Source organism: Strix aluco, chromosome 25, assembly GCF_031877795.1.
Source record: "Strix aluco isolate bStrAlu1 chromosome 25, bStrAlu1.hap1, whole genome shotgun sequence".
NCBI lineage: Eukaryota > Metazoa > Chordata > Aves > Strigiformes > Strigidae > Strix > Strix aluco.
This window is the reverse complement of record NC_133955.1, coordinates 5403708-5428295: the sequence shown is the minus strand read 5'-3', so window position 1 is coordinate 5428295 and position 24588 is coordinate 5403708. Positions and strand designations below refer to the sequence as shown.

General features: G+C 47.9%; 4 protein-coding genes across 6 annotated transcripts in view; 3 read left to right on the top strand and 1 right to left on the bottom strand.

The window, feature by feature from the left end:
- The first annotated feature begins 4038 nt into the window (after positions 1–4038).
- LOC141934562 (acidic mammalian chitinase-like) lies at positions 4039–9116 on the top strand. The gene is made up of 11 exons (XM_074850118.1): positions 4039–4063; positions 4640–4669; positions 5498–5699; positions 6094–6150; positions 6256–6421; positions 6531–6655; positions 7126–7249; positions 7384–7569; positions 8089–8208; positions 8305–8446; positions 8770–9116. Exons 1-11 carry the CDS (start codon positions 4039–4041, stop codon positions 9024–9026), a joined length of 1434 nt encoding a protein of 477 aa, XP_074706219.1. The 3' UTR covers positions 9027–9116.
- Positions 9117–9583: 467 nt separating this feature from the next.
- Positions 9584–12070, top strand: CIMAP3 (ciliary microtubule associated protein 3). Its single transcript, XM_074850622.1, has 6 exons — positions 9584–9602; positions 9935–10077; positions 10410–10508; positions 11070–11203; positions 11476–11602; positions 12002–12070. The coding sequence occupies exons 1-6, from the start codon at positions 9584–9586 to the stop codon at positions 12068–12070; spliced, it is 591 nt and encodes a 196-aa protein (XP_074706723.1).
- A 1731-nt stretch (positions 12071–13801) lies between these two features.
- TAF8 (TATA-box binding protein associated factor 8) lies at positions 13802–20194 on the bottom strand. 2 transcript variants are annotated; one of them, XM_074850560.1, is made up of 8 exons: positions 20135–20194; positions 19251–19407; positions 18310–18408; positions 17953–18015; positions 17392–17516; positions 16945–17092; positions 16057–16199; positions 13802–15609 (listed from the first exon to the last, which is right to left on the bottom strand). In XM_074850560.1, the coding sequence occupies exons 1-8, from the start codon at positions 20192–20194 to the stop codon at positions 15466–15468; spliced, it is 939 nt and encodes a 312-aa protein (XP_074706661.1). In that variant the 3' UTR covers positions 13802–15465. The 2 variants fall into 2 exon arrangements, with proteins under 2 accessions (XP_074706661.1, XP_074706662.1); XM_074850561.1 differs by lacking the exon at positions 17953–18015 and having other exon boundaries at positions 20135–20174.
- The window catches only part of CCND3 (cyclin D3), a 48664-nt gene continuing 43777 nt past the window's right edge, over positions 19702–24588 (top strand). Inside the window, exon 1 of one of the 2 annotated variants that reach the window (XM_074850563.1) lies at positions 19702–20201. In XM_074850563.1, the coding sequence (XP_074706664.1) occupies positions 20193–20201 (9 nt within the window). In that variant the 5' untranslated portion in view covers positions 19702–20192. Of the gene's footprint in view, positions 20202–20565; positions 21195–24588 lie in introns of those variants that run through there. The other variant, XM_074850564.1, reaches the window with a different exon arrangement.

Sequence of the window (24588 nt, the reverse complement as noted above, 5' to 3'; positions counted from 1 at the left end):
GCCTCCATGTTTTAACTCATCTCACTCTTAACATTTTGATGCTCCCTGATTCTCTCATGATGCTAATGTGGTTTGAGCCCAGAGTGGTAACTGAGCACCACACAGCTGCTCACTCACCCCTTGCCCCTCAGGAATGGGAAGGAGAAAATAAAGCAAAAGGCTCAGGTATCACAATGATGACATGGAGGGATGACTCACCCATTATGGTCATGGGCAAAAGACAGGCTCGTTAGGGGAAGAAAAGGAACATCAATTTAATTCAAACACTAACACAGAAATGCTTAACAGACAGAGTAGGACAGTGAGAAGTGTTACCACATCTTAAAAACACCTTCCCCCCCACCCCTCCCTTCTTCCCAGGACCAACTTTGTTCCAGATTTCTCTACCTCCTTGCCCGCAGTGGTGCAGGGGCAGGGGATGGGGTGATGGTCAGTCTGCTACTCTTTTCTCCTTGGGGGAGGACTCCTCGCACTCTTCCCCTGCTCCAGTGTGGGGTCCCTCTCGCAGGAGACAGTCAGTCCTCCATGACCTTGACCTAACATGAGTCATTCCCACAGGCTGCAGCGTTTCCAGGGATGTGCTGGCGCGGGTCACTCTCATGTGTTGCAATACTCCCAGTGCCAAACTACAACAGCGGGTGCTTCTTCCCACAGAGTCACGGTGTTTTTCAGGAGCAGTCACCTGCTCCCACAGCGGGGTCTCCACGGGCTGCAGATGGGCATCTGCTCCACCGGTGACCACCATGGTGGCAGGGGGTTGGCCCTGGCATCTCACCACGGGCTACAGTGGACTCTCTGCTCCAGTACACCTCCCACCTCTTCCTCCTCCCTTCTTCTGCTGACCTCCATGTTAGCAGAGGTGTCCTCCTCGCAACTCCTCCTCACAACTCCTACTCCTCCTCCCAGTTTCTCCATCTTAAATACGTCATCACAGGCTTGCAGCCACTGTTGCAAATTGGCTTGGCCTTGGCACAGAGGTGGGTCCAACTTGGAGGCAGGGAAGCTTCGAGAAGCTTTTCAAAGGGACCACCGCTGTAGCCCACACCCCTGCTACCAAAAACCCAAAAGTGGGTGCCAGTGGGGCAGTCAGTGAGAGGGAAAAAAAGCAGAGGGAAGGGACAGGGGCACATCAGGCTGTGCCACAAGAGAGCACACAGAGAAGGGGCACAGTGGCACCACCAGGACACTGGCTCCCCACAGAGCAAGGCCTGTGCATTTGGCCACAAAAAGCATTCTCCTCCTGCAAAAGTTGCCTTCCAAGGGGAACAGTCTTCAAAGGGCCCACAGCCCTCTGCTCTGGCCGTCAGGCATCGATTACTCCCTGCTGCAGGAACAGTTCAGCTGAGCACGTACCAATTCACAGGCCGACTCCTGATGTGTCCTAGAGCCCCAAAAGTCCTCTCCACAGTCTGAGCAGCAAGGGACCCTCATGCCCCACTGCGGCAGACCAAGGGCAGAATTGCAAAATTCTTCTTCCATCTCTCCCAACAAAGGTTCATTTGAAAAGCATCTGCTTAGAGAAGAGAAATGAGAGGGAGGGATCACTTCTGCTGTTCAGGAGATTCTGCCCTTCACTTGATGCAAATGTGTCTTAAAAGTCAGTAAGAGTGTTCTCCTTTAAACAACAGGGAATCCACCTCAGGAAAAGAAACCACAGAGCAGGAAAGGCTTTGTGATAGCAGCAACAGTAGCCCAGCAGGTAAGAAAAGGGAGTTTCAAAGAAGCAGAGCCACTGCTTTGCAGGAATTTGTAGGCTGGTTTTTTCCTTACCTGCACTGATCATCATCTGTTTTTTCAGAAACAGATTCAGTTTGAAAAGCAGAGAAAGAGCTGGAAAACCAGTCAGCTTTTTGGTGCTTGTGGTGGTAGTCGACAGGCAAACACGGACCAATCTCAGAGTGTTGGGTAGTCACAGATCTCCTAAGGGTTAGGACAGGGCTCTCCAAAACACACGGCTCCATCACATTCACCTTTACATTTCTCCCCAGTTTAGCCTTCCACAGGGACCTGCCCAACCTCCACAGCAAGGGCAGGGAGAACAAACAACCTCTCTAGAGCAACAGCTCGTGTACACCGAGGGTGGCAGGGCCAGCATGGCTAAGGTCTTTGGGAAAACAGCACTTTTTAGGGAGTTTGCTGAGAGTCAGTGGTCAGACACATCTCCCAGGAGATGGCTGCAAGGCTGTGCAAGCACCATGCCTGACTGACAAACCTCTGGGCTGAAAAGATGAGAAAGCTTAAGGAACTGTCCTGGAGGTTCACACCAGGAAAGGAACAGATGGGCACTGCTCAACTGGAGTCACCACAAAAATCAGGGTCCCCTTTCCATGATCCATCAGAAAAGAGCCCCGGCAGTTGAAGGGCAGACAGACTTAGTCCCACAAATAACAGACCTGCAAGGCTCCAGAGGTCACTGAGGGTGGCATTTTCCACATCTATTCCAAATTTACAGTGTTGCTTTATCAACCAAGATAAACACTGGAAAAATACTCCTTGAAGATGGTCGTCTCCTTCATCATCTGCCATATCTCATCTGGAGCAGGTACAAAACCTCAAGGGTCGGTCTAAGGCATTTTAATCTGCAGGTCAGTGACTTCAGTGCCAGCACGTGCTACGGGCCACTTTGAGGCTGTTTTCCAGGCTCCCGTTCAACCAAGTCTGGGTGACCTACGGGAAATTCACCTTCACATCATCTTTACAGGAATTAAGCAGCATCTCAGTGCAGAGCAGCTCTCTGTGTGCCCACTGTGTCTTCCTCCAACATTTGCACTAGCCCTGACCGTGCCTAGTGGGCAAAAGCAAAGAAATCATATAACTCTTCCAACACAGTAATAGCTTTGAGTCTCTAAAGATGAGGAAAGAATATTTTGAGAGAAAAACATCATTTTCAGCACCTCAAACTGCCTTTTAAAAAATTCCGTTCAGATATACTTAGAAGAACAGCATTGCATCCTGAAAGCATCAAACATTTAAGATAAAACAGATACATTGCTTTTTTAGAAACGCCTTTCACGACAATGAGCGCTGCCTAGTTGATGTAGAATCAAAGACATTCGAGTCATTTCACTCTACGGAGCTTCAGAGAAACCTAAGGCAGGACATGAGCACTTGGCAACACAGAGGTCTCTCAATCTGGGTAAAAGTTGAGCAAATAGAGAGGGAATAAGTGCGAAAGCCAATGCAACCTGCATGAAGCTCTGTCCATGGGCTCTCTCTCATAGAGCTTGACCCCCAAGAGATAAGGCTTCTGCCTGAAGAACATTATCTTGGCAAGACACTGTCACATTTGTTCATTAGGCTGCTCAGCACCCACTCTCTGGGCCAGCAGCACGCTAATCGTTGAAGGCACATGTTAAAGCATTCCTTCCACTTCTTGTTCTTATTTCCTGTCAACAATAGTCACCAAGAACAAGTGGGAGAAAAACTCAGGAGGAGCTGATTCTGATTCACTTTGCTTATGGGACACCAGGAAATCCCCTCTACTCCCTGAAGAGACAACAAGCTCAGAGGGTGTGGGCAAGAGAGGACTCTGACCACAAAGCCCCCTGGATCCCAAACGACCGTTTGCCTACAGCAGGTGAGCCCAGTCCCTGTGTCCCACTGCCGTGAGCCCAAGCCCTACTCAGTCCTGCCTCGCCGCCCGCCCCAGCCAAGGAGACCAAACCCTTGCGAACCACCTCTGGTGTGGCAGTGCCTACCACCGCTGGGCAGGCACAATGACAATGCAAGGTTGAACTTCAGCCATTTATCACTGCGTAATCACCAGTGTTGACACAACGCCTGTCGCTGTCAACAACATTTCTGAGAATAAAGCCATCTAATCTTGTTCTTCAACTACCTCTCAGCACCATGACATGGCACAGCCTGATAACAGTGGTGTCTCCAGCTGGAGTGTTAAGGCCAATTTTACCAGTATCATTTTTTGGTGATACTGATCTTTACCAACTTTCATAATGTTTATTGATACAAGACTGTCATGGAATGAGAGAAGCTTATATAAGCAAGAAACAGGCTGCATGCAATTCCTCCAACGCAAAGATGGCCAAGCTCACTTTGCTTACCGGTAAGTCCTCCTTCCTAACTTCATCCTCCGCCTTTATGGTGAGTATTTGTGGATATTTTGCTATATTGGGTGGTTATACAAAAGGTATTTGGTGTTAAAGATATTTCACTCTCCTGTGAAAGAAAAGACAGAGCAATTACTTTCAGGAGGAGTACTTAGATTTTTCAGTACTACCCATGTAGATATTTTGTACTTTAAAAATGAATAGAATTTATTATTGAAACTGAAATATGATTTTTGATGAAAACAAACCAGCAAAAAAATCCAAATACTGCATTGTAAATTCAATTTCTGTTCTCTTTCTACATGAAATCTTTCCGCAACTTGTTCCTGCTTCCATACGAAGACTCAACTGACCCATGCTTGAGAAAACAGATTCTTGTGTGTTTTTCCAAGAAAATACAACAATCACAAGAAAATTCAGATTACGCTTCTGATGAAATTTTGTTTCAGTCTCCACTTCCCTCAGAATGAACAATGACCTGGAGTATAGGTTGTACTGGGTTCAGTCCAGTCCTGCATGAGAGTTTTGTATTGTTCAGCTCCAAGACTAATCCCACACTTTTTTCTTTAAAGGTCTGGTCCTCCTGCTGAACGCCCAGACAGGTACGTGCTCTCTACCCCAAAACCAACTCTACCAAACCCTTCTCAGTTATGGCACAGGCAGGTAACTGGCACAGACTCACTAGCTAATTCTTTTACAACCCACGGGGAGGAAGGACAGACAGGCAGGCACTCAGCGATGGCGTCTCAGAAGACAAAAGCTTGACGAAGCATGGCTTGCTCAATCTAAAGTGCAAATATGTTGCTTTCTTTAGTGCAGCTTCCTCCTAGCAGCCCCTTCCTGCTCAGCTTGAATGAAACATGAGCGCAGCCACTAGCCTGGGCTTTGCAGAACCTTTCAAAGGCAGCTCAAACAGGCGGCACGGCAAACACACAAAGAGCCTCCCACCTCCCAGGCACTTCACCAGATCCCCTCTGCCTCTCCTCTGCCTTACGTGGCAACAAGGAGAAAGATTCAGTTTGGGGAAGAGACCCAGCACTCAGAACCACCCTGAGATTCACGAGTTTAAGGGTGCAAGAGGCTCCTAGACCGAGACATCTACCAAAACAAAGTAGGAAGGAAGAGGAGAAATCCATTCTTACCCATGGAGAGGCAGTTCTGAGAGGGATAACCAACCCTACTTCACCTTCTCTGAACTCCTTACCCTGCAAGGAAACACTGCCCAATCGCTGCTGATCAGATCCCATTTACGTAGGTACTAACTCCTACGCAAGCGGCCCAGGGCACCGTTCCCTTCCTCTGTGACATGAAGGATGCTTGTAGGGAGCAGCATGGCCTCGTGCAGGGAGGTACCTGCTCCTCCTGCATTTCAGAGACGTGTCCTCTCTGCTCTTCCCCCTCCCCACCGCATCTCCTCCATTTCTCTGCAGGCTCTGCCTATGTGCTGACATGTTACTTCACCAACTGGGCCCAATATAGGCCTGGCGTGGCAAAATACATGCCTGACAACATCGACCCGTGCCTGTGCACTCACCTGCTATACGCCTTTGCTGGGATGTCCAACAACAAGATCACAACTTATGAATGGAACGACGAGACCCTCTACAAATCCTTCAATGGCTTGAAGAACCAGTACGTACCCAGAGCAAAGGGCGTCACTTGTTCTCCCCTTCAGCTCCTGCCCAGCATCTGTTCTGGGCACAATGGCAGAACCATCCATGGCCAAGGGATGTCAAGGAGAAGAGGCAGATAGTGACAGGGAGGGAAAGGGAGGGCAGGGCAGCGCTGGCTGCCAGCACCGGTCCTTTGAGGATGGTGACAGTGACTCAGTGCACTGCTGACCTGCTCCTCGGGTTTCACACCACGAGTTCACAGCCTACAAAGGCAGCTACACCAGAAACTTTCAAGAAAAAGTTTCCTGAAAGCAAGAGCACTGTGTTTTCTGTTGGTCTGTTGTGTAATGTTAGATATTGGCAAGACTAAACCATTCCTTGTAGTGAAACATGTTCTTGTTCTCCCTCTGCAGGAACAAAAATCTGAAGACTCTGCTCTCTATCGGAGGATGGAATTTTGGGACAGACAAGTAAGTTCAAACCATCTCCTCCCCATAAGGGCTCCCTGGAAAGGGATGGAGAGGGCAGAAGAGGCACCAACCAAACCCCAACTCTGTCCTGCTCCATTTCCCTAGGTTCTCCACTATGGTTTCCACTCCCGAGAACCGTCAGACCTTCATCAAGTCTGTCATCAAATTCCTGCGCCAGTACCAGTTTGATGGGCTGGACATTGACTGGGAGTACCCTGGGTCCAGGGGCAGCCCATCCCAGGACAAGGCTCTCTTTACTGTCCTGGTGAAGGTAGGGCGAAACAAAAGGTTTTGGTCAAACCCTCTGCTCTGCACAGCTCTGGCTGCGAAGCCTCAGCCCAGACAGTCCATGGTGAGACCTGTTTCTTGCCATCCCTCAGGAAATGCTGGCAGCCTTTGAGCAGGAAGCCAAACAGGTCAACAAGCCCCGTCTCCTGGTCACCGCGGCCGTTGCTGCAGGAGTTTCCACTATCCAGGCTGGCTACCAAATTGCTGAGCTCGGAAAGTGAGTAGCAAACCCTCAGGTATCATTCCTGTCACTTAAGGGCTCCTCCTCCAAGCAATTAAGGGAAACTTGGACATTATCTGGCAGAAACCAACCTCGTTGCATGTGGGGTCCCTACTCCTTTGCCTTGGGCAAGAGCGCTATGAGTAGTGCTTGTTTGGTTGGGAAGGGGACACCTCGGAAGGCAGCGTAACAACAGGCTGCTCACAGGCATTGGGGAACATCTCTTGGTTCCCAGAATTCCCAGTGCAATTCCCACTCTGCCTTGACCTCTGCCTCCCTCCTCTGGAGGAGAGAATGGGCTCCAGCACTTCCAAGGCCAGCTCGAGACATGTCTGGAAGAACCCAGACGTGCAGAAAGTGGAGACGTGGCCAGGGATGTGGTGGGGTAAACGGCCAGTGCTAAAGGAACAATCAGCTCTGGGTGACTGAGCAGGCCAGGAGACAGACGCGTGCAATGTTCTCCACAGGTACCTGGACTACTTCCACGTGATGACTTACGACTTCCACGGCTCCTGGGACAGAACCACTGGGGAGAACAGCCCTCTGTTCAAAGGCCCATCTGACACTGGTGACTACATCTACTTCAATGTTGTAAGTATATTTTGCGAGCCTGTGTCACAAATCTCAGGTCTGTGATCACACCAGTGATCAAACCAGAAGTTTAGAAATTCATCGTCCTGCCTATAAATCTTGGCAAAGACTTGAACAGTAATGCTTTCTTAAAGGATTATGCTATGAATTATTGGAAGAGCAATGGTGCCCCAGCTGAGAAACTCGTTGTTGGATTCCCAACATACGGAAATACCTTCACACTGCAAAACCCATCTGAGAATGGTCTCGGAGCACCAGCATCAGGACCTGGTTCAGCTGGACCTTACACACAGGAGGCCGGGGAACTGGCTTACTTTGAGGTATGTGTATTCTGACTACATTAATTTTTCAAATTATTTTAAGGCACCCATGGAGCTTTCTGAATGGCTGCAGACACAAAACTGTCCACAAAATTGCAGAAAAGTGAACTAAAATAGTACAGAGAATCTGTGTCAGAAAACAAATGTCTTATTCATAAACTGAGTACCACTATGCAGTTTAACAGCAAGGGTTTGATACAGCTAAATAGGCCTTTCTGAAATATAGAAATGATTCCTCCAGTACAATAAGATAAATTACTAATATTATTTCCAGCATCCATAAGGCAAGGAGTAAAAAAAGGGATGTCGTACTTGATCTTTTCCCAGTAGTTTCTAATGTGTCCAAGTAAGCCTTGGAAATTCTTAAGCTTATTCCATAAAATCTAAGAAAAAGTTACTTAATCTCAAGGACCAGATAAATGACACAAAACTAGAGAATAAAGTCAAGGTAATGGCAGAGATTGGACTTACCCATTTTTGTATGATAATAAAATTTGACCTCTTGGTCTTTCCCCCCAGATCTGCACTCTCTTGAATTCTGGAGCCACCCAGGTTTGGGATGCGCCCCAGGACGTGCCCTACGCTTACAAAGGCAAGGATTGGGTTGGCTATGACAACATCAAGAGCTTCAACATCAAGGTACGCTGGAGTGTGTGGCTGTGTTAGTGAGAAGGCAGAAGGCTCTGCAGCAGCACAGCCCAGGACTAACTGGGATTTCTCCCTGGCACTGAACAGGTTGACTGGCTGAAGAAGAACAACTTTGGAGGTGCTATGGTTTGGACTCTTGACATGGATGACTTCACTGGCACTTTCTGCAAGCAGGGCAAATATCCCCTGATCACCACCCTGAAGAAGGGTCTTGGTCTGCAAAACAATGGTGAGTAGCTTGAGTACCGTGTGATTCTTGCTTCAGAGACCCACGAACATTTACCTCTGGAGCCTTAGCGGATAAAGACTTGCTGTGGAAGCCACAACTAGACATTGGCCTGGAAAGATCCCTTCACTCTATATCCCCCAGGATAAAAGAGGGAGATTGTGACTTGGACCAGGGTGCAGATGTCTCAAAGGCCCGGTGTGAGCCAGGCCAGACTTTGGGAGAACACACCAATAGCTGGTCCCATCACTAAAGGGCCTATGGAGGGAGGGGAGGGCTGAGAGGCTGTCCACACAGAAATGAGCCCTTTCCTGCTTTTATTTCAGACTGCGTGCCTCCGGCTCATCCCAATCCTCCTGTCACTGCAGCTCCCTCTATTACAGGTGGAAGTGGAAGTGGGAGTGGGAGTGGGAGTGGGGGCTCTGGTGTTAGTGACTTCTGTGCTGGCAAGGCCAATGGCATCTATGCAGACCCAACCAACAAGAGAAACTTCTACAACTGCATCAACGGTGAAACCTTCATGGAGAGCTGCGAAGAAGGCCTCGTCTTTGATTCCAGCTGCTCCTGCTGCAACTGGCCATGAAGATCCCAATGCTATTACAGCAAACAGACCCCTCAGATCTAATTGCATGGGATCAGAATGATTAAATAAAGTGTTCTGCAAAAGCAACAAGCCTTCCTGTTTTAACTCATCTCACTCTTAATATTTTGATATTCCCCGATTCTCTCATGATACTCACGCTTGTGCTCAGGGAAGGGCCTGAATCCACAAGCTGGACTTAATTCCAGTATGGCATCTTCCAGGGGTTTCTCACCCGTGGACTGCCTGACAGTCAGGCACCAGCAAAAAGACAGAGACCAGACAACAGACAGGTCAGACTGTGCCACAAGAGAAGGGTCCTGACAGCACAACCTATAGACTGCCTCCCCAGAAAACTCCCCATCCTGACTTACAGTGTGAAAACAGCAGCTCCTCAGAGTGGGAGGCAGCACAGCACAACCCACAGAGACTTTATTAATCCTCCTCTTTTCCCTGCACCCTTCAGGCGCTGCCATTGGCTGCATTCCCTCCTGCACTCCCTGCTCCGTGTCTATAGCAACCGGAGTACACACGGATGCTGACTGCTCTGGCAGGACAGCATGGCAGCAGAGCCGAGAGGTGAGCCGTGTGAGGTGTGCACACCCAGGGGCTGTGGGCACGAGGGTTTTCCTTCTTGAGATGCTCGCCGGTGGCATCAGGCTTCCCCAGCAACCTTCCCCACAACTGGGCTGCTAGGCTACTCTTTGCTCAGGCTGGGGGAAAAGAAGCCTTTGTGACAGGAGGGAACAGGCATCCAAAGGGCAGACCCCTCACAAATATCCAGGGTCAGGGAACATTCCCATCTGGGAGATAAGGAGATGGTTGGCCTCAGGCAGAGAGCAGCAGACACTTAAGAAGGAAGAAAAGCAGCAAGTGATCATCTCCACTGGTGGTATTTCCTGGTCTCACAGATGTGCAGAAGCAGATCTCATTTGGGTCATGTCAAGAGCGGAAAATATTCCCTCTCCACCACGCCTCAGACAGGCTGGGAATCCAGCTGACAGCCATCAGGGGAGACCCTTCGCTTGGGCCTGGCTGTTACCTGAGTCAAGAGGTAAGTTGTTCAGTTTTCACGCTCAGAACTTTTCCTTCACGCAAGACAGAGTACAGAAGCCATAGGACCACGGCCAGCCAGACACAGAGTCCCCCCCACCTGCCCTGCAAACCCATTGTACAAGGTCTCCACATATACCTAGAAAAAGAAATTCCCTTGCCCTTCCAAATGTACCAGTCCTCAAAGCTCCAGCTGCCCTAGCGCTCTACATTATTGAGAAAGTAGAGGAATTAATAGGAATAATGTCTGCTGCTCATGTACTTCTGCCCTTCCCCTGATGCAAATGGTGTCTTAAAAAATGTCAGGAACACACTTCTGCTTTTGAATCGCAGAGAAGCAGCCTCAGATACTCTTTGGAAAACCGACCACTGAGCAAGAAAGGCTATGTGATAGGAGCGAGAACAGCCCAGCGTTTCATACCAGAGCCACAGGTAAGAAAATCACACTTCAAAGCAGCAGAGCTGCAGCTTTGCAAGAATTTGCAGGCTGTTCACAACAGAGACTATCAGTGTATCACATTTGCTGGGGCTGCCTCCAACTTAATATATACGGTAGCTACAGATCTCCTTACACACAGTCTAGTGGGAGGTGTTGAGCCTGGAGACCAACGACTGATCGTATGAGCTCTGGCAACATCAACACATGCATTTGTATACACACATTCCTTTGTATCGCATACACACACATAAATGTAATGTAATGTAATATGTAAACGTACATATTGAGGCAAAATCAGCTATACCACCTGAACAAACACACACTGTTTTCTGGCCTCACTTTTCTAGAATAACAGTGTAATAGGAGACATCACAGGACACATTGGGTAAGGAGTAGGGAGTGCATAATTCACTTGTTCTGATGGTTTTTACACTATCAAGAGTAGCCAAAACATGCACTGAACAGCAGGTCGGTAATGCCCAGCTGGCTGCTGATCAGAGTACGTAGGAATGGTTTGCAGAACAAAATCTATATTGAAATTTTCTCTCTTGCAGACTGTGACTCCCAGCCCAGCAACGTACCAGTCATTCCAGAAGAAAGAGAGAAAATGCCAGCCAGCCTATGCTCCATTTTCCTTTAAGACACCACGGTTTCCAGATAAGCCTTCAGATAAAGAATTTTTCCCTGGGTAATGTAACAAATTTTCTTACACTTTTAATAATAAGCAGGAGTACTAGCAGAGAGAAATACAAAGACAAAATGGGAGACAGGTAACTGAGTTCCCAGTAATGCTTTTTTATCTTCAAAAAGCTCCCTACTTTAGTCTTTAACTTAGCATGATGACTAGAATACCACAACATGCATTTATCTCATGGATCAAGGTAGAGCTGGTAAATTCCAATATTACAAACATCATATACCAGCTCCAGAAATGAGGTCTTTTGTGCCTGTTTTCTTTAGACCTGGAACTTATGAAGCAGGCAAGCAATTACACAAAAAAATCACTTGGCCGATGAAGTTTGGGTCTCCAGACTGGTCTTCAGTGCCAGTGCCACCAAAGAGAATGCTAAAAATGGAGGTACAGAAGGTAAGGACTGCAATAAGGGGATGTTATTCCTTGCTCAATGCTTCTGACAAAGGAAATCATATGATTACTTCAACACATTTGCACTATGTTTTGTCATCCTTTCCTCACTGGTCTGCTGCGTACGTGGCTCTACTAGCGTGGGGCACAAAGTGATTTTCTATGAGAAAATGCTGGTTTGCAAAAACAGTTACAGTCCTTCAAAAAAAACTTCTGTTAAGAAATTTGCTCTGGAAGTTTCCATCCACAGAGAACCAGAGCACAGACTTCCCTGTGTAGCTCTTGCTGAAAAGAAAACCTTTCTAATTCAAAACACAGGTTAAGGTTCTCAACACCATCTCACATCTTCCTGCACTTTTCTGAAGCGATTGTCGTATCTAATGGATTGTAGTTGCCTTTTAGATGACCATAGACAGAGAATTCAGGAAACACCGGGACCGAGTGGCCTACCTGAGTTTATACTACAGCTGAGGAGCCTGTAGCCGTCCCCCTCCAGCGGGGCAGCTCAGGCCTAGTCTCCGCTTCCCACCCACTCGTGTAGACATTCATCTGCACTACCCAGCCTCTCCAAATAAAACTATTCCAAAAAGAGCCATGCCTTGCCCCTCATTGTGCTTACCTGGCATCCTGTCAGGTGTCTGCTGCCTCTGCGGGTGCTCAGGTGCCGCTGGGTCCCGCGCACAGCACCCCTCAGTGCTCCCCTTGACCCCTCGGCCCAGGCAGGGCTGGCGGCCATTTTCTCTTGGTCGCCATGGGAACACCTCACTGCCCTCCCCGACTTGGCTTCCCTTGCCACACGGGACATTTCTCCCCAAGATCCACCAGAGAGCAGCCGAATTAACGAAGCTAGAGGGCGGTTTGGCTGCTGCCCCGTCTCCTCAGCACTGAGACTGAACGCCACCACCTTCTCCTCAGCTGCCACCTGCTTTCCCCAGCCTCCTCACCATCATCTTATCTCCAACAGACATTCCTGGCTGGGCCCAGGGGTTCACCCACAGCCTGAGGAGAGCTGAGAAACATGAGGGTGTATGTGGCATAGCCTCAAGTATGTTCAGAGAGAGTATAACAGCTTTGTGCACAGCCAGCACACAGCAAACATCCTAGGGACAGAGGCTGTGCTGGGGCAGCTCAGAGCAGATGGCCTGCAGAACATATGTCTGCATTACAAGCTTTTTCCCTACTGACATGAGGAAGATATTCTCAGGTAAGGAGAAAGCAACATGCTAATTAAGAATCTGGCCACGAAAATAAATTTAGTCTGAAACAGAAAGGTGTTGGTATTCATCATCAGTTGTTTCTGTGATGTACAAGTCAGACCCTAGGGATTTCTATAAATGTTTACAAACCCTCACACAGACTTAATCTGTCTGATCACAAGTTTGATTCAATCTCAGGGGAAAACTAAGAGCAGGCAACATTAATTCTCAGCACAAGTACCAGTCGCAACGCAGGTTTTCAAATTTTCTGGGTCTGTTTAGCTGTTTCTGTAGCAAATTTCACCCGTAGCCCAATTTCAGCTACAAAACCAAAATGCATTCTTCCAATTTCCCATTTTCAGTCTTCGAGTGCTCTCACATATGCACAACAGCTGCTCACAACCTGTCTTTTCTAGGCATGTTGGCCCCTTCCCTCCCAACCACAAGAGCCTGCTTTGTAGCTGCAGCTGTCAAAAAGGGATGTACTTGCTGATTCGCAGTTGCCCCTTTTGGTGCAATCTTTTGAAGAAGGGGCTATGACTCACTGGGAAGTGTACTGTCCTAAAACCTGGGTTTTATGGTTGTTTAAGGCTTCACCTTCGTATTCATGGCTGATACTGCATACTTCACCTCCATCCGTCCTGGTTTTCTAATCAAGAGAAAAATAAATGTGCAAGAGAAGATGTAAAAGAAAGTAAGCAGTACCTACGATTCTGCAGTCCTCAACCACGTGTTCCACCTGTGATTGGAGAAACCTTCTACTAAAGCTTTTGCAAAACGGGTGGTATTTCAAAGGGCACTTTGTCCTCACTGAACATATTTCTAATGAACCAAAGTTTTTGTTGGAACGTTCCCAACCTTCTCAGCTATCAAGTGTTGCTGTGGAGAAAGGAAGAGATGCAGAGTGAAGGACAAGACTTCCTACTGCTTGTAGACCCCACTGAAAACACACTCAAGACTTCATTCAGGTGCTTTTCCACTGCTGAAATTTTAAGGACTCAGCCAGTTTTGCTTGTAGGAGATAAAATTTCTTTTATTATGAACATAAAAATTACTATTTTCAATCTACATTTTTCCCCTACCCAGCGAGGGATTTTCTCATTACGAAAAATGCTTAATCCAAGTAAAAAAAGATAAAATTTTTTATATATACATACATACACCACGTCTCTGTACATTTGTTATTCTGTACAACCAAGGCACCAGCAGAAGTGACAATGGCACATACAGGACTTTTTTGCTAGAGATGTCATTTCAAATTGTTTGGCAGGAACACCTCCGTTCTCACTGAAAAAATTACTCCTTTTTATCTTCCTCCTCCCTGGGCAACAGGGGAAGAGGAAGGCCTGGAAGGATGCCTTAACTAAACAGAGGTGAACATGTACACACATAACTCTGATCTCCACGGCGACTGCAACAGACTTCTTGCATTCAGCTACCGCTCTAAGAAACAACGACCTGCCTGGGAGTCTGTAGCAGGCAGTCTTTGCTGCCTCTCCCAGCACATTTTCATCCAGAAGAGATGTTTGGGAGACTTGACCAAACTACAGGAACCTTTTGTCAAAGAATTTTAACCCCTATTTTGCCTAAGAAAAGGCTGAAGGAAAATTAAAGCAAAACCCTACAGAACCAGCTCACAATCACAATACTCCCATCACCAGTGGGATGCTGGAAATAAAGTCTTCTGCTCTGGGGAAATGAAGGGGAAAAAAAAAAAAAAAAAAAAAAAGGAGCAACTTCTGTTGATAAAAGCCTGTATTTGAGAATGGACAAAATAAAAAAGTGCGATCAATAGCATGGCGTCGCAGACTGAAATCAATACAGCTTTATTCCACATTCCAAGTTTTTCAGCAGCATATTTCAAAACAGCTGGTGAAGGAGTGAACTCTCAAAGGAGTTGCGCCCTGTTGAAACTAACAATAGAATTGAAAAATAGCCTGAAGCAGCTGTTAAGTCTTGCCATTCATACTGCTAAAAAATAACCTCAAAGCAGAACAGGGTAAACACCACACTTAGCGCTTTTAAGTCAGAAGTGCAGCTGCAGTCAAAAAAAGTGAGAATAAAATGCCATTTTGGCTCTGTATTTACACTTCACTCTCTTACCAACACATCAGACGCCTTCAGTTTATAAAAGAAAAGTCTGTTTGCTTTTACCTGCCAAGAATCCAAAGAAATAAACCTCTCTGGGATTTTTCTGTCTCTTAATACATGCTCCTTAGATTATAAGGCCAGGCAGGGTTGATTGCAGAAGTTTCTTTTCTAGCCTGCCAGACAGCCACAAGCGAATTATGCCTTTGTATTCTGCAGAGCCTGCTGGGAAGCAATGAGCAGCAACAACCTTCCGTGTCCCCTGTCTCTTCAGAGAGTAAATCCTGCCGACAGTGAGAACAAACCAAAGTAAACGAGACAATTCCTGTCTGTAACCCCGCGGCCTTCAACGCTTTTAAGGGACTTGACCATTGACCGTTCCAAGTCAGCAGGAGAGCGGAGGGGAAAGACGGAGCATTGCAAACCAGGATGAGAGCGTAGTTCGCTAGGCAGAGAGAGATCACACTTCTGCTTCTGCCACGCTGATTGCCTCTCCTGTCTTGTTCCATGTCTCTCACCCACAGCAGCGGAGGTGAACCCCCCCCAGGTTTCTCTTCCTCTGAGCAGACAGCTGGGTAGGCCTCACTTCTTTCTGCGGATCTTGGGCTTTTTCACTGGCCGGAGGTAGGGATTGTCTATCACATTTTCCTCCCCGTTCCGACTGCCTGACAGGGAGGTGTTCTGCTGTAACACTGAAGCGTTCTCCTTTTCAGGTCCTGAATCATCCTGCCACATTAAAAAAAAAAAGAACAAAAGCATAAACAACCAAAGTTAGGCTAAATAAGGCTCAGAAGTTCAAACCACGTAAACTATGGGTGAAACAGATAATCAACAGCCAAGATAAAGAGCAGCACACAAGGAACTGCATTAAAGGTGAGGACTCCTGATTTCTAACAGAAGAAGATCCCCTTTGGGAACAGTGTGGGATCCTCTCCCCTAACACCGAAATGAAGGTTGTACTGAAAGCTCACGATCCAACCTCATTTTGCTTTGCACCCTGCAGAAGCTAAAGAACCATGACAACGTTTAGTCATTTACACCTGGTAAAACGCAACCCACTCTGCCGTTTTCCACCCACACTGCCCAGCTGCAAGGAAGACAGGCAAAGAACCAGGTTTCATAAGTTTAAGTAAGTCGGGCCCAAGAGACCTTGATCTCTCAGGCTGGGCGTACCGTGCTCATGTGCAGCGGGAGGTTCTCGGTGTCTGTCTGGTCGTCTTGCTCAGATGAATCTGTTTCTTCCATTTGCTGCATTTCCAGCTCAGAGGGGAGAAGAGCTGTCAGGTAGGGTACAGTGAAAGGCCTGGCAGCAATCACTAGGGTTAGGGAAAAGAACACAGTCAGCAAGCTGGGAGAAGACTCCTCAAGTCAGAGATTCTGAAGCACAAAGCCAAGCAGTTTCTTAGAGACCAAACACTTTCACTGGCTCTGGTTTTAAACACACACACTCTTTACCTGCTCCTCCCAGGGATCAGGAATGAACTATGCTGTTCCTAAAAGATGGCAGTCTTCAATTTCCTACTTTCTGAGGCCAAGGACACAGCATTATACTAACACAAAAAAGTCCTTCCTGACCTCCATAAAAGTTCAATTATCTCACAGGCTGAAGCATCGCTTAGTCCCCCTTAAGATAACACTGACATGTGTGCTGCCAGCAAGCCTTGGGAAGGTGGGAATTCTCATCACTGCTTTGCAGATAAACAGGAGAACCTCCACTGCCTATCTCAAAAATGTAAGAGAGGAGAAACTACTTGTTCAAAAGTTACAGAGGGGCAGAAACAGGACTGGGATGAGCTTTGAATTTAGCACCTATCAGCTAAGGCCTTTTCCACCAGCAGAAGAAAGTGAGCCTTTGATGATGGTGGAAGTCTACCATTTGGCTGTTTTTCATCCCCATTTTAAATAGAAAATTCCCCATTTCCCAGCCTTCCAGTGCCTCAGAAGGGCAAACCCAATGCAATCATTCAGTGCTCACCTCTTGCAGAGGCAAGATCTCTTAACGGAGCGTATACTCGGTTAGACAGCTGTCATTTACAGCACAAAGTGTCCTAGGTAACTCACATGGGAATGTGCTGACATCATCTTTGAAGAGACTCTGCGTTTCTCCCGTCTTCGCCATGAAACGTGTGAGAGCTCTTTCTACATCGCGCCGTTGCGATGCTGCCTTTTCCCGCAGGACTTGATAATCAGATACTGGCTCCCGGTATGTCTGTGGAGCAGGGAGGAAAAAACCAGAACACCATTAGTCGATGCAATGCAGAGAAGCTCAAAACACTGCTAGGACGCAGATGTTACAGGCAAGCATTGACCTTCAACATGCACAGATTTTCAGAGAGCTACAGATGTCAATCAGTCAGAAATCTACAGCAAGGGCAACCCATAAACAATTAAGCCAGGAGAAGTTTTGGATAAACAGTACCAGCACTGCAGTAAAAATACTTATACACCACTCCTGGTGTCATTGACTTCAAACAGCCCCAAATGGCATAAAAATCTTTTTTCACTCACTGGCGTCTTGATGTAAGTGTGAGGATCTGGAAACTCAGGGAAATGGCCAGGAATGTGGGATGGATGTGGCTTGTTCTGTCCAGCTGTCAGGGCTTTGGGAGTCACGGGCTGGTTTGTCACAGGAGCTGCAGTTAAAAAACATGCACATATACAAATCAGGCAGCTCCATTCTGCCAAGAGTTAGCCATAAAGTGCTAGCTTATACTGAGCTGTGACCCGTGTCTCCAGGTCCTACAAAGGGGACAGAGCACAGCCCATGAGCAATAGTTTCAGGTTGTGTTTGGCATCCCAAAAGGGAACACGGGTTACTTGAGCCCTCTCTCCTACACAAGAACAAAACCACCTTGAGGATTCTCGTGTGCAGTGAGGATGCTGAAGCAAAGGCAATGGATTCGGCAGAGGGTACCTTCCTTCACCTACTACACAAGTCATTACAGGAGTCCTTAACACAAACTGCACTTCCAGGAGCACTGGAAAAGCAGAAGCTCTGGATGCCAGCAGAGAGGAATGCTGTATTATTGCCAATTTCCTGCATAAAAAGAGAAAGGATTTCCCACATACGGGCAGTGATGACCATCCTCTGGGAGCGCTTGGCATACGCAGGAAGTGTTTCAACATTGAACCCTGAAACACAAAAGAGGAAACAGAAATCACACCAAGAGTTTATCCTGCCAAAAATCCCTTCTCAGGCTTCACCAGAATTCTTCCATGGGCTCCAAATTACATGAGAAAGAAAATCACACACTCTGTATATATCCATACTGCATCCGCAGCAGCGATATCTGAGTGCCCAGAACAGTGGGCATCACATCACACACACTCCACAAACATGGGGGACAGATTTTCCTACTGACACAGCACACCCAAATCTTCTGCAATGCAGGCAGCTGGAATTAGTGGGACCAGTCAACTACTCACCCATTTCCACTAGAGTAACCACTATATCAGAGAGCGTAGGCTGTGTTCTGGCTGTATGTTCACAGTAGGACTTTGCGCTTCTTCCAATTTCAGAAATATCTGGGGGGAAAAAAAAGACACCACCACATATTTGATTCAGACAGTGACCACACATTTTTATCAGCCCAACCCTAGCTTCAGAGATGTGAATTTTTAGCAAATTTAGCCAGGAATGAAAAATAGCTCTTGGAATCCAATGTCTTACAGCCTGTGTATTTAAAGCATGTGCAAAGTACGGAGACACTAAAGATCAAACTCAGATGTCTTCCACAAATGCAAAAGGCAAATCTGCATCACAAGCATGAAAAAATACAAATCACAGAATCATCCAGCTTGGAAAGGATCTTGAAGATCATCTAGTCCAACCGTTAACCTACAACTGACAGTTCCCAACTCCACCAGATCCCTCAGCGCTATGGCAACCCTACTCTTAAACACCTCCAGGGATGGGGACTCCAACTTGATCATCTGTTGGTTTCAGAAAAATGTGTCACCTGACATCACCCAGAAAAGCAGAAGAGCTGCCAAACACAGGCACTTCTACAGCCTTAACGAACCAAATGTCTGGAACTTTGTGATTTCTCTATTTATTCCGGCAGCATCTCAATATGTGGAGCTTATCAGGATACCTAATGAGTATCTAATGAGTACTCCCTGAGTAAGATATATAAGCACTTCTGAGTTTGGACAAACATCTCATGCTCACAGAAGTCTGTGACTCTAGGGCTGTGCTGTAGCCTTCCGCTTTTGCTAATATCATTAACACGACATAACAAAAGCGGAAAAAAACCCAACCAAAAAAAAAAAAAAGAAAAAGTGAAGGCCAACTTGAAAACTGAGGAACAAGAAACTTCAGGGGATCGGTGCGAGTTTGCTGGACGCTCACAAAGCTGGATACTCACAGCTTTGTAACATCTCTGTCAGCGTCTCCACCGCCGCCTTCTCAGCGCTCTCGAAGCCGGCTTCGGTGAGCAGGGAGCTGACCACCACCTGCAGAGTCCTCCTCCGAGCCAGGTAGTAGTTATCCGCAGGCGTGGTTGCATGCTTGCTGCCCGACCTCTGCGGACACAGACACCCCCCCAGCCCTGAAATGAGAGCTCAGGGAATTGAAGTTTCCAGAGGTCAGGGAGGACAGCGAGGCCTGAGCTCTGCTGGCCCCAGGGGCAGGTACCGGGAAGGGCAAGGGCATCCCAGGCTGCGGGGCACTGCCCTGGGACGGGCCCTGGGACACACCGGAGGGCTGAAGGCAGGGTTGCCTGTCCCCCACTGCACGCATGCACATGTATGCACACGTATATACACATGTACATACACATACATACATATATATACATGTACATACACATACATATATACACATGTACACACACAGATCTACATATATACATCTATATACATATACGCACACATATACATATATACAGACAAATATATACATGTATACACACAGACACGGTGCTTCAGGCACCACCCAAGGCGGAACGTCCCTTGGGGCGCGGCCCCTTTAAAAAAGCCGCCCCGCGGGCACCCCCGCCTCGCTCCCCCCTCGCCGGCCAATCCGAGCGCAAGAACTGGAGCCAATCAAGCCCCGCCGCCGAGCCCCGCCTCCCTACGGCCATTCAGCCAATCAGCGCCTCCCTCCCTTCAGCCTCCGCCTCAAAGCCCCCCGTGCAGGCCGCAGGCGCCTCAGCGCTACGGGAGGAGCGGATCGCTGCCTTTTTTTCCCGGTACCCGCGGGAAACGCTCTCAACAACAGCCTCGCGTCCCGGCGAGGAGCCGCCGTTACCGTGCCGGAGCCACCGGACGCTGTGTCGGCCATCTTGGAGCCATACGGAGCCGTGCGCATGCGCCAGGTGCGGCGCTGGGGCGCGTGCGGTGCATTGTGGGATTTGTAGTGTGGGTGGGAAGGGGCGCGCCGGAGCGGGTGCGTGTGGGCTGCCCGCACCGCTGCCCGCACCGCTGCCCGCTGCCCCCCCCACACCAGCGGTGCACCTGCGGCAGGGTGGGGGTCCCCTGGGCGCTCCCCTGCACACCCTCCGTGCGCGCGGGCGGTGGGTGCTGGTCTGGTCCGTGGGCTCCGAGCGCCGGCTGCAGCCCGTGGGCCCGCCGGGTGCTGTGAGCCAGCGGGTAAGGGTCTAAAGTTCAGTCAGCTTTGTTCCGAGGTTCAGAAAAGCGCCTCTTTCATCTCCGGAGAGGTGCTGAAGCATGTGGTTTCCCACTCCTTGACTGAGCAGCTTAGGGGGAGAACCCTCACCCTGCCTCTGCCGTGTAACCAGGAAAGCAAAACCTCCTGTAATGGTGTTGCACTTGCTCTAGATTAGCCTGTGTTCCCACGAAGAAATTATTTACTAAAAAAGGTTGAAAAGTGCCAGCGGTATGCCAGGAACCCTGTAACCATGGGAGCACTTTGGGGTTTCCTGTTGTAATCAGTATGTACTCTTAGCTGAACCTTGGTGTACCAGCTCGTGTGCTTAGATCTTTTGATCAAAGCTTTGGTGTCAGTTAAGTGTTTCAGAAAGACAGAACAGGAAACCCCCACACTACAACTCCCACCCCTTGCTTCCTGTTTAAGTACATGTGTGGGAGAGCAAGAACATTGTAAGAACCAATTACTGCATGTGAGAAGGGGGAAAAAAAGTGATGTAAACAACAGCTGCCACGCTGGAAATTAAAGGTCCTGATCTCACTTGGTTTGGATGGCAACACAGCTTCCACACGCTGCTGGCTTTTCAACAATAGCGGCAAAATCTGTTAACAGATAGGGAAAGCGAGGAGGCAGAGGAAGGTGGAGGCTGGATTGTTCAAAGCAAACATGCCTGCAGAAGCAAGTATCTTGATCATCAAAGGTAGGAGGCAACATAGTTTCAGAGATTGAAAATGTAATACAGAGGGCAATCTTAGGCCTTATGTGCTTGGGGACAAGGAAGACTGTTGGCCAAGGGCTGGTGGAGTATAATCGTGTCAAAGATATTAAAAGTGGCTTGAAATGGCTGTGTGTGAGAGGGTTGGTGCTGACTGGGGATCTTGCTGCAGTTTGCCTGTGTGAATTCCCAGGGTGTCAGCATTCTGCCAAACCATGAGGCTAGTTTTCTTTGCTGTCCCTCAGCAGAAATGTCTGTCTCTGCCAGGGCTTTGTGGTGGAGGTGGGGCAGGCTCTCAGCTCCCTAGAATGTTAAGAAGAGATGTAGAGCTGTGTTCACAGCGATGCTGAGCCCTTGTGGCTTCCAGTTGAGGAACTTCTGGATGTCTGCATGCTAGCGAGTAAGCTGACATTGTAGATGAAGCTAAAAGAGGGGAAATGTGAGTGCTTAATTTTGGTAGGTTGCAATTTGCTGAGTAACTCTTGAAGCGTCTGACTCCAATTGTTTGGATGGGAAGGGAAGTAAACTCTGGCAGGTCTGGACTGAAAACACTTGTGTGGTGCTGCTGCAAAGACAGACACGGACTGCGCCAGAAATGTCTGTAGGAGCACTGAGGGAGTTTCAGACTGGTTAGTACTATGCATGGTACCATGAGAGGCACTGTGCCCCTTAGGCTCAGCTTGCTATTAGGTTAATTCAACCAATTTAGAAGTTGCTCTTGTAGCAAATCCAGGGGATGAGTAAATAAGGAAGCAAGTGTGGACAGGTGCTTTTGCTGATGAACACTGTGTGTGCATCAGAGTACTGAGTAAGGCAGCACTTTCTCCTCATAATATAATATGCTAGTCATCACACTCAGCAGGGGAAAAAAAGGAAAAATAAATTGTGGTGGAGTGGAGTTAGATCCTGAAGTCTTTCAGGCAGAAGAAAGATTGGACAGGGACCCGGTGCAGAGTGAGGGAGTAGTATGCACGTGTTTGAGATGCGTGCAGGTCAGGACTGCTCTTATCTCTGCTACTGACTTGCTAAGTCTCTCCTTCTGTTCCCCATCTACACAGTGAGGAGGATGAGGATATTTAGCTGGGTTATCTTACTGAGTTTGAGGGGTGCAATATAAATACAGCATGTAATTGATCCATAACTCCTGGTTGTTTTATTGCATGAGGATAGTCTCTTCTTGATCTTGTGTCTCCAGTACTTTGTAATGTCACTTTTCAGCCTGTTATTTACCACACTTGCCCAGAAAGAAACAAAACTGGCTTTCAGTCCCTGCCTTCAGGAGTGTTTGTGCACTTAACTGCTTCATGTAAAACACAGACACAATGCTGATAAACACAGACTGAGACCCAGCACCCTTCTGCTCTGGAGAACTAACTGCTGATCTGTACAGCTTCCCTCTGCCCCAGCTGACTCTTAATTATTTTTTTTTTCTGTGCAATGATTGTTTCTGTCCATATGGATGGAGGGCATCCAGTGTCTTCCTGAGCTGACCTGGGGCATCTTTCTGGGAACTGGAAAATGGAGCTGAGCAGTTACTGAGAACATGGGGACAGTCTTTCTTCCTTCAGCTTTTGGAGGAAAGAAGCATTGCAGAGGCAAGATTTCAGATCCCCCACATCTGTCAGCAATTCCCAGCTAATAATTTCAAGTTTGAAATGCCCAGCTGCTACCCAAGCAATGCCAAGGGAGCCTTGCCTAACTTAGCCTCTATTCCCATCAGGGCTCAGATGCCCCACAGGGCAATTCAGGCTGGAAGGAACTTCAAGAGGTCTCTAGTCCAGTCTCCTGCTAGAAGCAGACTCTGCTGTGAGGTCAGATGAGGCTACCAAATGTAAACTTCCCTGTGCCCACTTGCATCATGCAAGCTCCTTTTGCAGCTGAGGAATCTGCCTGCCAGGACAGAGGCAAGACCAGTGCAGTGCCTTCCTTCAGCGTTGCACACACATGTGCACCCAGGCAGGGTCCACCACTCATGTGTGTGTGTCCCTCCCTGGGCTGTGTGCTCATCCAGAGGAGCAGTCACAACTCCTCAGTCCTCCTCCGATGTCTCCTGCTGTGAGCTCCCTCTACAGAGACAGGTTGTTGCAAGTGAGGCTGCTGAAATTGCAGCATAAGCATGTATTTCCTGCTCTGGCTGAGGTGTTTGGCCTGGCTTGGGTGTGCTCCTCTGCATTTGTTGCCTTTTGCTGATTCTTTCCCTCTATCTACTGCATTACCTGGTTTATTCATGTGTGGGAGCTATTGTGTAAGTAAGAGTACTTCACAGCCTTGTGCTGCCTGGTTTTTTTACTCTCTAGGGAATATTCTTTTTTCTTCCTTCCCAAAACTTCATAGACAAATTTCAGAAAAGAAACTGTTTAAGTCTCTTGCTTTCTGCACACCAGGGGCTTTGGTTTGGGAAGGGGGTGGTGGGGGAAGCCCTGCAGTGAGGGATGCTATTAGAGACTGGCTGCTGTGGTCAGTGGGGCAATGCATTGTTTTATTCTGGGTTTTAGTCCTGGCTCTGCCTGGACTCAGCCTGCTGAGTAACCATAGGCGAGTCTCTTTGCTCCCCTGCATTTCATTTTCCCATCTGTAAGCACTGGCATTCCTTGTGAGATTCTTTCAGAGCTGAGAAAAAGCAGCATCTGACATTCAAATACTCTTGTTGGTGGTGCCGTACCCTTGGAAAGCACTTCCCAGAGCAGTGCAGTCTGTGTTGGACTCATGATGAGCAGAGTATCCAGAGCCTGGCAGAAATCCACTAGTCCACAGATTTGCAGACAGTCCTAAAATTATGGATACAGCATCCCTCTTTATGGTGTGGGTACATAGTTCTTCCCTTATGCATAGTTCTCGTCTGACTGATGGGGTGGGAATAGAAAACTTCCATAAAGGTGCTGTTACTTCGTGATTTAAGAGTTTCTTGCATGTCTCTCAAGTACTGGCTTCTGTGAAGTAGCTGCTAGCAGCCACTAGAGGAGACCAGCTAGCCAAGACAAGAGAGGACTAGCAAAAAAGGAGCTCCTCTGTGCCATGCTAAAAGATGTTGCCAGGGATCCAATTTAACAGGGGCAGAATTTGGAAGTGGAACCCTGCTGACAGGGTAGAGGACAACACCTTTATTTTGGAGCCCATGCGAAGTGGGAAATGACAGTGCCACTGGAAGAATTTGCCATTTTAATGTGCCAGTTTCCTCTGGAGCGCTGTGAAATTGGTCATCTGGCAGTGAAACAAAAAAAATGCAGGATGGCGATAGTCTGTGTGCCTTCCTGGGCATGTTGTGTTTTCCCAAAGATTGGAACCTTTCCTCGTTTCCCATTTTTAGCAACAGCAAAACACTTTCACACTGGTGTCAAACTGAGAAAGGAAAAACGTTCATGTGTTTTTACTCTGAATC

Bases quoted from the DNA above. Each gene is read 5' to 3' on its own strand.
- LOC141934562 (XM_074850118.1), top strand. From the start codon at position 4,039: ATGGCCAAGCTCACTTTGCTTACCG. The intron at 7,250-7,383 runs GTAAGTATATTT...GCTTTCTTAAAG, and splicing joins ACTACATCTACTTCAATGTT to GATTATGCTATGAATTATTG. The intron at 7,570-8,088 runs GTATGTGTATTC...CTTTCCCCCCAG, and splicing joins GGGAACTGGCTTACTTTGAG to ATCTGCACTCTCTTGAATTC.
- CIMAP3 (XM_074850622.1), top strand. The intron at 10,078-10,409 runs GTAAGTTGTTCA...TTTGAATCGCAG, and splicing joins GCTGTTACCTGAGTCAAGAG to AGAAGCAGCCTCAGATACTC. The intron at 10,509-11,069 runs GTAAGAAAATCA...TCTCTCTTGCAG, and splicing joins GTTTCATACCAGAGCCACAG to ACTGTGACTCCCAGCCCAGC.
- TAF8 (XM_074850560.1), bottom strand. From the start codon at position 20,194: ATGCGCACGGCTCCGTATGGCTCCAAGATGGCCGACACAGCGTCCGGT. The intron at 18,409-19,250 runs GTGAGTATCCAG...TTTTCCCCCCAG, and splicing joins GACAGAGATGTTACAAAGCT to ATATTTCTGAAATTGGAAGA. The intron at 17,093-17,391 runs GTGAGTGAAAAA...CCTGCTCCACAG, and splicing joins ACACTTACATCAAGACGCCA to ACATACCGGGAGCCAGTATC.